The sequence below is a fragment of the Ictidomys tridecemlineatus genome, chromosome 2 (assembly GCF_052094955.1).
Source record: "Ictidomys tridecemlineatus isolate mIctTri1 chromosome 2, mIctTri1.hap1, whole genome shotgun sequence".
NCBI classification, from domain to species: Eukaryota; Metazoa; Chordata; class Mammalia; order Rodentia; family Sciuridae; genus Ictidomys; species Ictidomys tridecemlineatus.
Genome location: NC_135478.1, coordinates 151,683,390 through 151,696,973, shown reverse-complemented (window position 1 = coordinate 151,696,973; position 13,584 = coordinate 151,683,390). Strand labels below are relative to the sequence as shown.

Here is a 13,584-nt window from a genome sequence, read left to right as displayed (position 1 = left end):
TTTGATTTTACCATATCTTTAATATCAGAATAACCAGAATTCGGTTTACTATGGAAATAATTATCTCAAGTTTTACAAAACATCATAATTTCATTTTAGGAACTTTTACTTTATTTTATTTTAAAACTTAGCCCTATAAAAAAGACTAGATAAATGAATATCACTAGGTAGCACTTACTTAGCATTTTCTTTTACAAAGTGATATAAAAGAGTTCTAAGACCTGTGTTCGAAGTCTGGCTTTACCATTCATCAATGAGATGTTCTTGGGCAAGTCACCTATCCATTCTTTTTTTAATATTTACATCTTTTTAGTTGTAGATGGACAAAATGCCTTTATTTTATTTATTTTTTTGTGGTGCTAAGGATCAAATGCAGTGCCTCACACATGCTAAGCAAGCGCTCTACCCCTGAGCTATATAATCGCAGCCACCCCGCCTACCCTTTTGAGAGCTTCAGTTTCCTCTTTTGTGAAATGGGGCTTCCACTCATAAAATGATTGTTTTGAGTAAGAAATGAGGTAATCATCTTAGTTACAAATATTAGCTGTTACTACTGCCACATTAATAATGCAAGGGAAATTATCAAATAACTAAAATTACAATCTTTCTTTGTAATTATGTTGATGTTAACAAGTCAGATTCTATTAGGTGAGTCAGCTGTTTAGTCATATATCATAGGCTACCACACTGTCCATGAAATTGGATTCTGGCTCTGGTTCTCTACAAGTCCTCCCCTAAAAGCAGCTCAGGAAATCTTTCCTAAAGTACTTAGTTCCTTATATGAAATGGAATTATCCAAAAACACAGTTAATTATACACCAGAATTTTTTGCAAGTTTCTAAGAGGGTTTTTTTGTGAAGTACATACTTCATGTAATGCCTTTGAGATTTCCTAAAGCCAAAGAATGAAATTCTAAAATTTTACCCTAAAATAATACACTAAAGCTGGCATCAACCCAACTCAATCAGTGTCTAAAGTGTCTAGCATAATTCCCTACATAATCTCTGTATTCAAAAGGTAAACTCATATTCAAGTTACAAAAAAGAATAACCTAAACTTGCTTGTGCTTCTGGTATAACAAATAATCAACCATTGCCACGTGACCCATGAAGCACTTATTCTTTGGATAGATACTAATGGACTTCTGCACTCCTCATCCCTAGGCCATGTCAAGTACAAAAGCAGGAATGAGATATCATTGTCCTCTGGCTTACCCCTACAGCTCTCAATGGCTCAACTCACCTAAGTCTTCCTCTTTTACTTTTTCCATATCATGATGTTTGCAAATTTATATAATATTTTTTTAATGAATAAAATGATCTGGAAAAATATTTTTTCAGTTTTTATTTCAATAAAACAAGAGGCAACACTTGCTGTATAAAGTACTACATATGGAGAACATTTACACAAACATACAAAACTTAAAAAAAACTAAACTCCAGTTTATTTCCATAGCCTTAAAAAGGTATAGAGCACATAAAAATATCCAAAATCATGTTTGTTCTTTAGGAATGTAAACTCCAGGAATACAATTAGAAACAATTATGCTTGCTAGGAAGAGATTAGTATCACTACATGATTTGAAGTAAAGATGAAAAATATACTCTCAGGTCCTGATGACAAAAGCAACAAACTGTGAAATAGGATCTTGTGTTTTCCAGTAAAAGCTTCATATGCAGACACAGGTACTCTAGAATTCTACTATCAAAACACTAAAACATCAACAAAAGTGTTCACTGCCAGTCTCTTCAGACATTCACAAGTTATAAAGTACAGAAGACAACATATTTATACTCTCTGATGAAGAAGTTAACAATATTAAATATAAGTCTGAATGAATCAAAGTATCAAGTACAATTCCACTAGAAACAAATCTAAAAGTACACTTTCATGCTAATTAAAGGACTACAGAGTTTTAAGTTTTCATTCAAAGATTGGGAAAACATTATTATACATTATTTTTTATCTACAATGTTTAATTTAAGTATCCATCCAATCATTTGTCTTTCTAAATGGGTTTTTAAAAATATATCCTCTAATTACATTATTCACTGTATGTATTTCCTTGATGTGCTTTCCTTTAATATAGATTTGTTGTGCCTATAGACTCAAACATTAAACTGCCTTATTTTAAGCACTTGTTTAAAATTAGGTGAGTGCCTTTTTTCCCTCCATAACTTAACAGTTTAAACTTTTTTTGTTTTATTTTTCCAAAATAGGCAAAAATCCCTTTAAACTGGGATTATATTGATCTATTTTGGTTTAAAATATACATTTCCCCTTAAGTCAACTTTTTTTAAAAAAATGAGCAATATTTGCTAAACAGCTGCTTCACAATTGAAAAGAGCAATGAAATATATTGCTTTTTCAAAACAAACTTTAGTCATCATTGAAGGACTAAGAATTTCCACTTTTCAAGTCTGCAAAACTTGTCTTAAAAGAGTTCCACAGTGATATACAAAAGACTCCAGGGTGCTTTCCTGTGGCTTCAGGAAGAAAAAGAAAGACACCTGCCCTGGGTACTCTGGGATATTCCCTTGAAAAGTGTACTTTTTTTTCTCTCCTGCTTAGATTCCAAGAGGCTAGTGCTGGGTCCAGTGTAGCCAGACCACTGCACCAGCTGGGTTTCAAGAGTGAGAGACTGAGTGATGTCAAGAATCTCTGGAGTTTTAAAATGTGCAGTGAAGCTGCATATTTTGCTTAGATCCTCTGAACTGAGTGTGAGACCCCAGTTCTGTGTGGAATCCTTTTGGTTATTATTCTGGATACACAAGAGGTCTGTTAGCATCTTTATAGGAAAGTAACCTACCAAAGCTACCACCTTTCAAATTTGAAAGGTGAGTAGAAAAAGAGTAGTAAGCATAATAACAATTGTTGCCACAGTTAATATTATTCAATTTTCATAATTATTAGAAAAGCTTTCAGGGTATATCCTTATTTGGAAATAGTATCAAAGGTATTACCAAAAAAAATTTTATTAACATGATTCCACACTGCAGAAAATCAGCTGGTATAAATCACTTGGAGCAGAAATTCAGAATCACTCATTCAATGAGTAAGCTTTCAGAAAAAAAAAATTTTAAAAGTATATACACATGCAAATTTATTGTGCATTGTTTAAAAGGATACTCTTTTGTACTTGAACTTGGAAGCATCTATAGCTGATTTCATTTGTGGTTAACAATAAAAATACTAAAAGTTACATTTGTATCACAAAAATTAATGAGAATCATTAGGAATTTAGAATTAGAAGACTTAAGAAGTCATGCATCAATGTTATTAAAAAGTTAATTAGTTGTCAAAACAATGACAATTATAATGATCTACTATCTAGTATGTTTTATCTACGGTTGTGAGGCCAACATATTCGACAACTAATTTGTCTGAACTCTGATACTCTCTTTTCAAATACTAATGTGAATAAAAGTCACTTGGGGATCCTGTTAAAATGATGATTTGATTCACTAGGTCTGGACCTGAAATTCTGCATTTTTAACAAGATGCCAGGTGACACCAATCCTACTTACTAGTCTTTGAACCACTTGAGTAGCAAAAGCCAAGAATAAAACCAAATGAGGTTTCTTTACAGTACTACAACTTCAAGATTTGATCTTGCATTTGTGACAGATAATGTTTCTGCAAACTTATTCTGTTTTCTAAGCACCTCAAATTGCTTAAAAGGCCAGTCTTTAAAATTAGTTCTTAATGTTTTCAATACTGTTAGTAACTATGCCTAGGGGAAATTTTTTTGTTAAGGAGTTACAAAAAGACAATAGTAAGTTCACAGTGACATTTTACAAATATTTTACATTGTACACAGAATTACTATTAAATTTAATACAATGTCAACTTTCACTGTCTGGTTTCCCTACAGTTTTTGAATATACTTCATGACAATCAATATTATTCCATTTTATTGCTGGAAGTAAAAATATCAAATACAGTTATGTTAAACTACACTGTACTCAAGGATAATGGGTAAAAACTAATTCATGCCTTTTGAAGAATTAGGTTTAAACTGATAGGCAAAGAAGTTATAGTCAAGCTGTATTCGGAGTGTAAATGCTTTAGCACATTTCAACACACAAGTTTTTCATGTGTTTGAGTTGTACAGAAGCAGGAAGAAGAGGAAAGAATTAGCATGTTCTTTTTGTGAGAAGAGACCACAGTTAGGGACCATGAGGAAGGACACCACTGCATACAACAAGTAAAGCAGCTCAAGAGGTGGACAGCTTCCCAGGCCCTCTTCCCCAGTCACCTTCTTTAATCTGCAGCCCGTCTTCCTTTCTCTCACTTTAAATTAGTTCTTAGATATACACTTGCTTTACAGGGAACCTCAACCAGAGCTGAACTGACCACCACTAGAAAACAACAAAAATTTTTTATGTCCACCCAGAGGTCACCTAGTTCCCAATTGCTACCTAAAAATTTGTTCAGCTTCTACCTTTGTTGCCGTTCTTATTTATGTTTTTTGATTGGGAGCAACTGAATTGACTCTTGTTTCTATATCATAACAAGAACATTGAAAACAGGCCTGTTCACAAACAAGAAACACATTTCACTCTTCATATTTTAAATTTAAGAATACAACCATAAGCAAACCTAAATTAGTTTACATGTAAATGCCCTTTGTTCATATTTCACTATCTTTATTTTTTTCATGTCATTTTACAGATGAAAAAATGTATCTAATTTCCTTCATTTGCAATTCAATATCACAGCGTCGATGCTGGTTTCTTGAGAATTGTGTTGCAAAATTTACAGTGATTTCCAGGATGTCTTCAGTGATGTGTGCTCTAAGTTAAAGGGATCCACACTAACTAGGATGTCCAAAGTCCAGAAGCAGGGTCAATCAGCTTTATGGCCTATCACACCTTCAAATTGACAAGAGATTTTTTCACCTGCCAAGTTCAGATCAAACACTTCAAACAACATTTTCTACCAGCAGTCTGAGTTTTGACATAAAAATGTTCCAAACATACCAAGAGAAATGCCCCTACCCATCTCTGGAATCACATAATTATCTCAAAGTACTGAGTTGTCAGGCATTTTCCAGTGCTTTGAACAAACTGTTCTAATCTTCAAGATGATCTGGCGACAAATATTTTTTATCAGGCACTTTTCATACTCATCCCTTTTGTTTTCTCACATGCCTGCTTGTCAGCGTGGCTTGCTGAAAGACCAGCTGTGCAAATCGTGGACTTGCTCCTCTGCCCCATTCTTTATGACACAGTTCCCTTACATGAGACCCCCTTTGACTCTGAAGGGCAAACACAGTTATGAAAACAGGAGGCATTAAAAACCAACTCACAACCTCACATGAGATGTAACCAACTTGATCAGACAACCTGCCGAAATTTACTGTTACACTGACAATCTCAGGGCAACAGTAACAAATAAGATTAAAACAAAACAGAATCAAAGGAAAACAGGAATGGGCAGCGAGGTGGGGTGCGGGGAGAGACCAAATAGCAAGAAATAACAAAATCGTATTTCAACTTACTGCAACCTACACATTGTCTCCTTCATATAGTCAAGGGAGCCTTCAGAATTTAAGACATGGGGCTCCCATCAGGAATAGACCTGGGCATTTTCATAAAGAAGCAAAGTCGTATTTTAGGTGCACTGGTTGTAGGAGAAAAACGTTACAGATTAATCTGTGGACAGAGTAATGCTAATACTAGGAGGTCTCTGTGGACCTGCTTGATACTTCAGCGGAAGGTCAGTCCTTTCTGAAATGTAAGCGAGCCTTTCATCTTGGAGACTACAAGCAGAAAACCTATTGGCATCTGTCCCAGTCCCGAGACCTACGACAGAGGGTGGGTTATGCGGAACTGTGACCCCACTGACTTGTTCAAAGGATTTACTAAAAACAGTTGAAGCAGTCTTAGCCAAACTATGGCTACTAGGCTTAGGCAGGGACTGGCTGGTGGTTAAAGTTAGTCTCTTCAAAGAGAGAAGCTCAAGATTCTCACTTTGGGCTCTCTGAGTTTGTTTTCGAGCAAAGTGATCTTTGCAAGATTCCCCTGGAGTTTCTTTTTCTTTTCCTCCAGTTTTGCTTCCTCCTGACCGTCTCTGGTTCTTTCCTACACTTGTCTTGTTACTACAATTTTGACTACTGTTTGATAAACCCGACTGGCTGGTACTAGACGCAGCCCTGGAATAAAATCCCTCGTCAACTTCAGATATCTCCATCAGTTCTTCTTGACCTGTTAATTCTGTATTTCCTAAACAAAGAAATGACAAAGATTAATTAACATTAAGTATCTCAAGCAATTCTTTTAAAAAGATTAATACCAAATCAATTGATCATACTGAAATCAATTAAACTTTATCATAATTTCACAGAGCAACAGATTATAGAAAAAAATCAAAGGATAAATCAAAACAGCTATTCTATAAAAATGACAAAAATAGTTTATTGGAATTAAATGACAGCTATTTAGAATGTATTAAACAAAAAGCATGCCATAACCACAACCCACTATGTTTTTAGAGAGAGTTCTCCTATTATGCATGCAAAAGATCAGAAACAATTAGAAAATTTACCACACATTAAAAGTAGGGGTAAATTCTCCCCAGTAACAAAACAGTATAAAAGCAAAGCTCTTACACCAAGAAACATTAAAAAAATAGTATTAGAATGTTTTAAAGTGCTTTTTTTAGAAGGCTAAATTCTCCATTCCAGATTGTTTTACCAAATTAAAAAAATGACTATAAATATCACAAGCTCAAAACTTCTTAATATTCTATGTACATTGTCCTTCATATCAAATATGACAAAAATACAAAAATGGATAACTAATTTTAGATACCAAAACACAACCAGAAAATTACTTTGGAAGCAATTTTCTGTCTCAGCTTTCATAACAGTTTTCTCAAGAGACAACATAGGTATTACCATTCCAAAGAGCATTAAGAGTCATTGAGAGAGTGTGATGCATAGGTCATGCACTTTGATTATTAGATGACATGCAAAAATTTTGTGACTGTGCAGCTGTTGTTTAACATGCATCAGTGTCCCTTTGCCTTGAGATACCTTGGAGTGCAGCTATAAAGTGCTCTGCTAAAACTGCACTCTGCCAGGTGAGTTTATTCCATCCTCCATCATTTTTCTTACAGATTTTTGTCTCCTGATCTCTGGCAAGCCTTTGCTCTCAGTTCTAGGATCTGTGGCTGTTTCCTGCACACCCTGCATATGCTGAGCATCAATCTCTCCTAGTGTTCTGCCTTTTTCCCCATTTCCGGTTCTCTCTCCGGACACATTTGTGACACTAATCTCAGGAATGACAAGGATGCCCAATTCAGTAGTATCATTATTGTTGTCAGGTTGCTCTAGAATTGAAGATGATAAGACAAAATAATGGCTGAAAACAAAACAAAATAAAAATGCAAAACAAGAAAAACAAAAGACCCAAAACAAAAATTGGACAACTGAATGTTATGAATTAAGCCAAATATTTACACCATAGAAATTTTCATAGTTTACAATACTCTGACAGTACTGGAGACAACAGGATCATTTTCTTTAATTTTACGATGACAAAAAAATTCACAGAGCATCAGTTCATGTTCTGCATTTTTCACACAAATATTTTACATGGAATATGAAACAAATTGTTTGTAAATCAAAACAGAATTTCTATTATTTTTAAGATAATACTGTGACCACATGAACTTATGTCAAGCCTTAGGCAAATGCTCAAGAATGTACACCCTAGCTCTTAACATCAGGAATGAAGCCACTTCGAAATTCCATTCTGTACCCTTAAAATTCTATTTTTTTATTAGACTATACTGAGACTGATTTAATAAGCCATGATATTTTGGAAAGTGATTTTTCATTTATGATACCATGGTTAGCAATGCCACAGGTATAGTTTTTGTCTCACACACCCACCATAAACATGAATTTGGCTGTGAGAGAATTAAGTAGTCAATTTCATCAGACTCATACTGATTCCATAAATTTAGGCCAGCTTGTCACACTTCACTACTATCCTGGAGAAAAATAAAAATTGATTTGAACAAAACAATTGGCTGTCAGTTCTTTCTTCTGAAAATAGCCATTATAATAGAAACAAAGGAACAAAACCCCTAACTAGTTAATATCTGTAGATGTGATTTTATTCTGTGTCTTAAATCACAAAGTCACAATTCTATTAAAAGCTGTTAAGTAACTATCTGTAGCAAATGGAGGGGAAAATAACATAAAGAGATCTAGTTCAAAACAACACAAGACTACATGAAACAGTATATACTCATTAAAATTGTAGGCACAAATCTGCCTGAGGAGCATTACCTTCTATTTTCAACTATTTGAAAATATACTAATGGTGCAAAAGGCTGAGAAACAGTATCAGGAAGTAAAGAACTTAGACTAGAGCCACACAGTTTCATTGCCTAAGTTTGCTGCATAGTGGTATCACTGGGGCATCTGTAAAAACTATGGATGCCTGCCTCCTCCTACCCCTAAACATTCTGATTCACCATTAGTGTGAGGACCTGATATTAGGGGTCTTAAAAGCTACCAGGTGACTAATATGAAGAAGTTTGGGAAGCACTGCTCTGTTCTGATTCTTTCAAATTGGGAAAACTTAGAAGTTGATGTGGGGGTCCTGCACACTCTGCCCCGCAGCAGTACGCACTCCTGGAAGTGTGCACGACCCCCAGACTGGCCCTGAGCCTGTGAGCCAATGTGCTGCTTTGAGTAGTTCCCCTTAACTTAAGTGCCTCACACACTTTCAACCAAAGAATCCGTAAATGAAATTTCAAGTTCCTAGATAGGCTAAAGACTAGGTAAAGCAGTAGTGACCAGCTGCTCCTGGATGCCCTGTACTAAAGGTTTAATGAGACTAAAAAATCTAACCAAACCCATTTCCCATTGCTAACAGCTGACTTCAAAGTCTTACTGAGGTAAATACCAGAGGTCACTGGAGCTGAGAGGAAAGTCACCATGGTGCTGTTGGGCAACAGCCAAGACTTGTCCATTTACTTTGTAGAAGCCATTTCACAAAAGACTATTAAAGGGACCTTCAGTCCCAAAAGAAAATCATAAATGGTTGAAATTATACAGACAAAAAAAATAGCTTACAAATATTAAAATGTAACAAAATTAAAAGATACACACAGGCAGCCTAATACAATAGAGAACACTGAATGGCACTAAATAGGTTTTTATTTTTGAGTATTCATATAGATTATTCAATGATATTCTCAAAACAATATGTTGGTGAGCCTCTGAGGTAGGCCGCTTGATTCCCATTTACAGAAAAGGAAACTGAAGTTCACATAGAGCTACACAACTATTCAGTGGGGAAGCTAAATTGTGAAATATTTTGACTTCAAATGTCCATTTTAATATACTAGAAATTCTAACTCCTTAATTCATTAGAGTCAATTTGGGTTAAATATCCTCTGACATCTCCAAATTATGTTTAAGTTATTTGCTTAGATTCCTGGTCATTTCATAGACAGCAAATTATTTTACTTTGGCTGAACACAGGGCTAGACCAAATAAATTCTGAAAGAAAGTCACAACTCCCAAAGTTAGGTTTTTTGTTGTTTTGTTTTTTAGTTATATATGAAAGTTAATAATGTAAATATGCTTCAATGGTGAAAATTTGCAAGAAAAACTAGAAAATAAAAAAAAATATTATATAAAGCAGCACTGGGCAATTGAATTATTAATCACATTTATCAGGTTAGTGGTAAAGATCTTCAGTCTGGGGAGAAATTATACTTATATAGTTATAAATTATATACTTATAAATAATTATAATTTTTTAGAAACATGAAATTAAATGGCATAGAGAAAAACGAGATCATATGTTTTTCTATAAGAACAAATCTTTGACTAACTGATGTATGCTAACAGTAAAAAATGGTGATAATGGGAGATTTTCTAAAACTACTTATTAAAGTCATAAAAAGAAAAGCATGTAATTCTATACAGAACAAGAAATAACAGAAACATAATTCTCAGGAAAATTACACACTAAGAAAGGTAATTATGTAACACAAACAAACACTTGTTACTTGATCTTGCTCCTTAACTAATCTGGTGATTTCTTCCTGTATCCAACTCTGTGACCTGATCCCCCATCAGCCTCCACTTTCTTACTGGTCTCTTGGCTATCCTCCAGGCGGAGAGTGCTATCCCCTGAGTGGCTCCTGAATACCTCAGGTCTTTTCCCAGAACACTTTTCAGTGAAGCTTCCCTGGTCAACTCCACAAAAGTTTCAATATTATATTTGAAATGCCCTCTTTACCTATTTTGCTTCTTAGTATTTATCACTTTCTAATGTACAATTACTTATTGTTCTTGTTTACTAGATAGATTCTTTTCTTCTGGTCACCACTGCATACCTAATATTTGGAAAAGAAGCTTCTATATACTAGGCATTCAATGAATGTTTGATGAATTGAAAGAATCTCCTGTTATGAGTGAAATTACTTTTGGAGTAAATCAAGGTGGAAAAACATGCAGAAGACCCAAGAAGTGTAACCTAGGAATGTATTTTTTTTCCTTTTATCCAGTCAAGTAATATACAGATTATGCTAATGAGAATGTTTAGATGGCAAAAATCAGCAAAGGCTCTTTGTTTTGGAAAAGTGAAGCAGCTATTTCTAAATATAAATTCTAGTAAAATGCATAGTAACATCAAAAAGATCTTTTAAAAAGTGTACAGTTGCTTTTAATGCTTTCCAAAACATAACATACATAACTAATAAGAGTAATTAATCATTTAAAAAAATATATAAATGACGTTTTAGGAGAAGATAAATATTAAAAAATAGAATTTGGTTTTCCCAGAACTTAAAAAAAGAATTTGGTTTTCCCAGAACTTAAAAAAATCTATACAAAAGGAGTCAGGGTTAATTCATATCTATAACATGTTAATACTTAGATTTGATTTCCAATAATTTGAAAAGTTCAAAAAAGATCTAAAGAGAAATTTCTTAGAGAACTTTTATTTATGTAAATTCTATGAGTGTAAATTCTCTCTGAATTTGGAAAAGAATACTTTTAATAGACATTTCTAAATTGGTTCTCAAAAGCACTAAAAAATTTCTCCCTAAATGATTTCTTCTTCACTTTGAAAAAAAAAAAAAAAGTACAGCAGATGGGCAGAGTGGCACACACCTGTAATCCCAGTGATTTGGAGGCTGAGGCAGAAGATCTCAAGTTTGAGGTCAGCCTAAGCAACTTAGGGAGACTGTGTCTCAAAAATAAGGTAAAAATGACTGGAGATGTAGCGTTAGTGTTACAACACCCCTGGGCTCAATCTCCAGTACTGAAATAAATAAATAAATATCAAAATTAAAGTTTAAAAAGGGGATGTAACATAATGTAGAGTTTTTGCCTACCATGCACAAGACCTGGGACTTAATTACTGGCATTGCAAACAAACAGAAACAAAAATTGCAAATATCATTAAAATTGTTCATAAAATTTATGATTTCTCTTAAGTATTGAATTTTATAATCTCAAGTATCTATTCCATATGTCACTTGTGAAACAACCCCAATTTTTGCTATTATAATTTATTGTATGGCTACCCTGTTTTATTAAAGATGACAATATTAATAAAGAAACACTTTGCATATTTATAGAATTTACACATCTTTGTGAGTCTAAAGAGACTGACTACCATATGAGTCACTTACAAACTTACTTATGAAAATAATAAAATAAGCCAAAGCTTTTATTATACTTATAATGTTTGTGTAATACAACTTTTGACATAATTATGAAAAGTATTTCAGAATAAACTCCAAAAGAAAGTCATACGCATACCTTTACAACTTTTTACATAGACATTTTAAATGGCATAAGATGCCTGAACAAATTCATACTCTTCAACCCGGTCATTTTATAATTACAATTTATTCCATCCAATGGAAGAAAAATATCTACATTTAAATCTATAACACTGTTCCTTGCAGTGTTATTTGTAGATGTAAAAAATAGAAACAAATTATTTAATATATTAGGGACATGGATAAGTAATTGACAGAATATCAACTCAATGTGATATTATTTAGTCGTGAAAATAACTAAATTCACTAAGAAAACTTGAGGAAATGCTTGACAATATTAACTGAACAAAAGAAAAATACTAAAAATATTTAAATAGGGTGCAATTATGAAAAATTCATACACATATGGAAAAAAAACTCTAAGCACTGGAATAAATGAATAACTCCTTACCCAGTTTACTATCATTTTATTATACTATATTTCAATAAGAAGGAACAAGTTACTTTTACCCTGTCATAAAATTTTTTTATCATGCATTCACACAGCCATGCATTCAACTACAATTTATTGAACATCTAGATTGTGTCAGATATTGTTTTAGGTACTGTGGATACAATAGCCAATAAGACAGACAAAGACTTTGCCCTTGCTGCAATATAAGAACTAAGTAAACAAGAGAATTGAGACAGAAAGTACAATGAAGAAAGTAACCAGGATGGTGAGGAAGAAAGACTTTAGATGAGCTGTCTGGGAAAAACTCTCTGTCAAAGGGATATTGAAGCTGAGATTTGAATGATGTAATGCTGGCTACATAATGATCTGCAGGAAAGTGCAATTTGACACAATTTCATAATCCAAATTTTAGCTCAAATATCCCAAATAACTAGATCAAGCACTTAAGAGAGAAATGATTTAGTATGTTAAAGGGATAGAAGAAAAGAGTCTAGTGGACCAGGGTGAAGTAGTCTTAAACAAGGTCAGAGTAGTAGGTCATAAATGTCATAATATAAAGGCTGGATTTCATTCTGAGTGAAATGGGCAATCATTGACAGGCACAAATATAAACGATTTGCACTTTTTATGAATAGAAATAACACTGTGTAACACAAAATATTGAGCATAAAATATACCCAAAGTTAGAAGAGATACATTGTAGCAATGTTCAACCTCAGCCAGTAATTTGCAAAGCAGATTAGAGAAAATGTAAACTGCCACAGAAAGAATTAGTATCAAGAAGATAAAGGGCTGCCCTCTGAGCAAGGATGGAAACAAGGACTTGGATACAGAAATCCTGCTCTTTAGGTAAGAAAAGATCAGCCTAGGGCACACAGAGAAAGTCTGGACCAGAATAATTTATTTAGACTCATTGGAGCTATTCCAGTTTTCTCAAGTAAAAAACAGTCAAATATTTCACTTTTGTTGTGCACATAGAAAATGATAGAATTCTCCTTATTGAAGTGAATTCAAACACCCTCAATTACTTCTTTTGTCATCTTTATTAAGCCTCAAGTTAAAACACACACACACACACACACACACACACACTTTGAGATTTGCAGCATACAAACACTGCTGGCCCAGGTGAATGCTTTATGATTATTAAAGATCCTTGTGACTTGAGAGATCAACAACAGATAAGCAATACCTATTACAAAGCTATCTATAAAGTCTAATTTCTTCCTTGGTATGCAAATGCTCATAAAAAAGTGAAGGGGCACAATATTCATTAATAAACAATAATTTCCTTAACTATAGCAAGAATTATATAAGGCCTCCTTAGTAAAAACATAGAACACAGTAATTTACAAACCAGTGCTTTT

The 13,584-nt window shown here is 33.7% G+C and overlaps 1 protein-coding gene across 3 annotated transcripts in view; it reads right to left on the bottom strand.

Moving 5' to 3' along the window:
- Positions 1–1,329: 1,329 nt before the first annotated feature.
- Positions 1,330–13,584, bottom strand: part of Hycc1 (hyccin PI4KA lipid kinase complex subunit 1) — a 73,465-nt gene continuing 61,210 nt past the window's right edge. For 2 of the 3 annotated variants that reach the window (XM_040291754.2, XM_013355989.4), the window contains one exon: positions 1,330–6,227. In XM_040291754.2, coding sequence (XP_040147688.1) covers positions 5,653–6,227 — 575 coding nt within the window. In that variant the 3' untranslated portion in view covers positions 1,330–5,652. Of the gene's footprint in view, positions 6,228–7,039; positions 7,336–13,584 lie in introns of all 3 variants that reach the window. The other variant, XM_021722232.3, reaches the window with a different exon arrangement.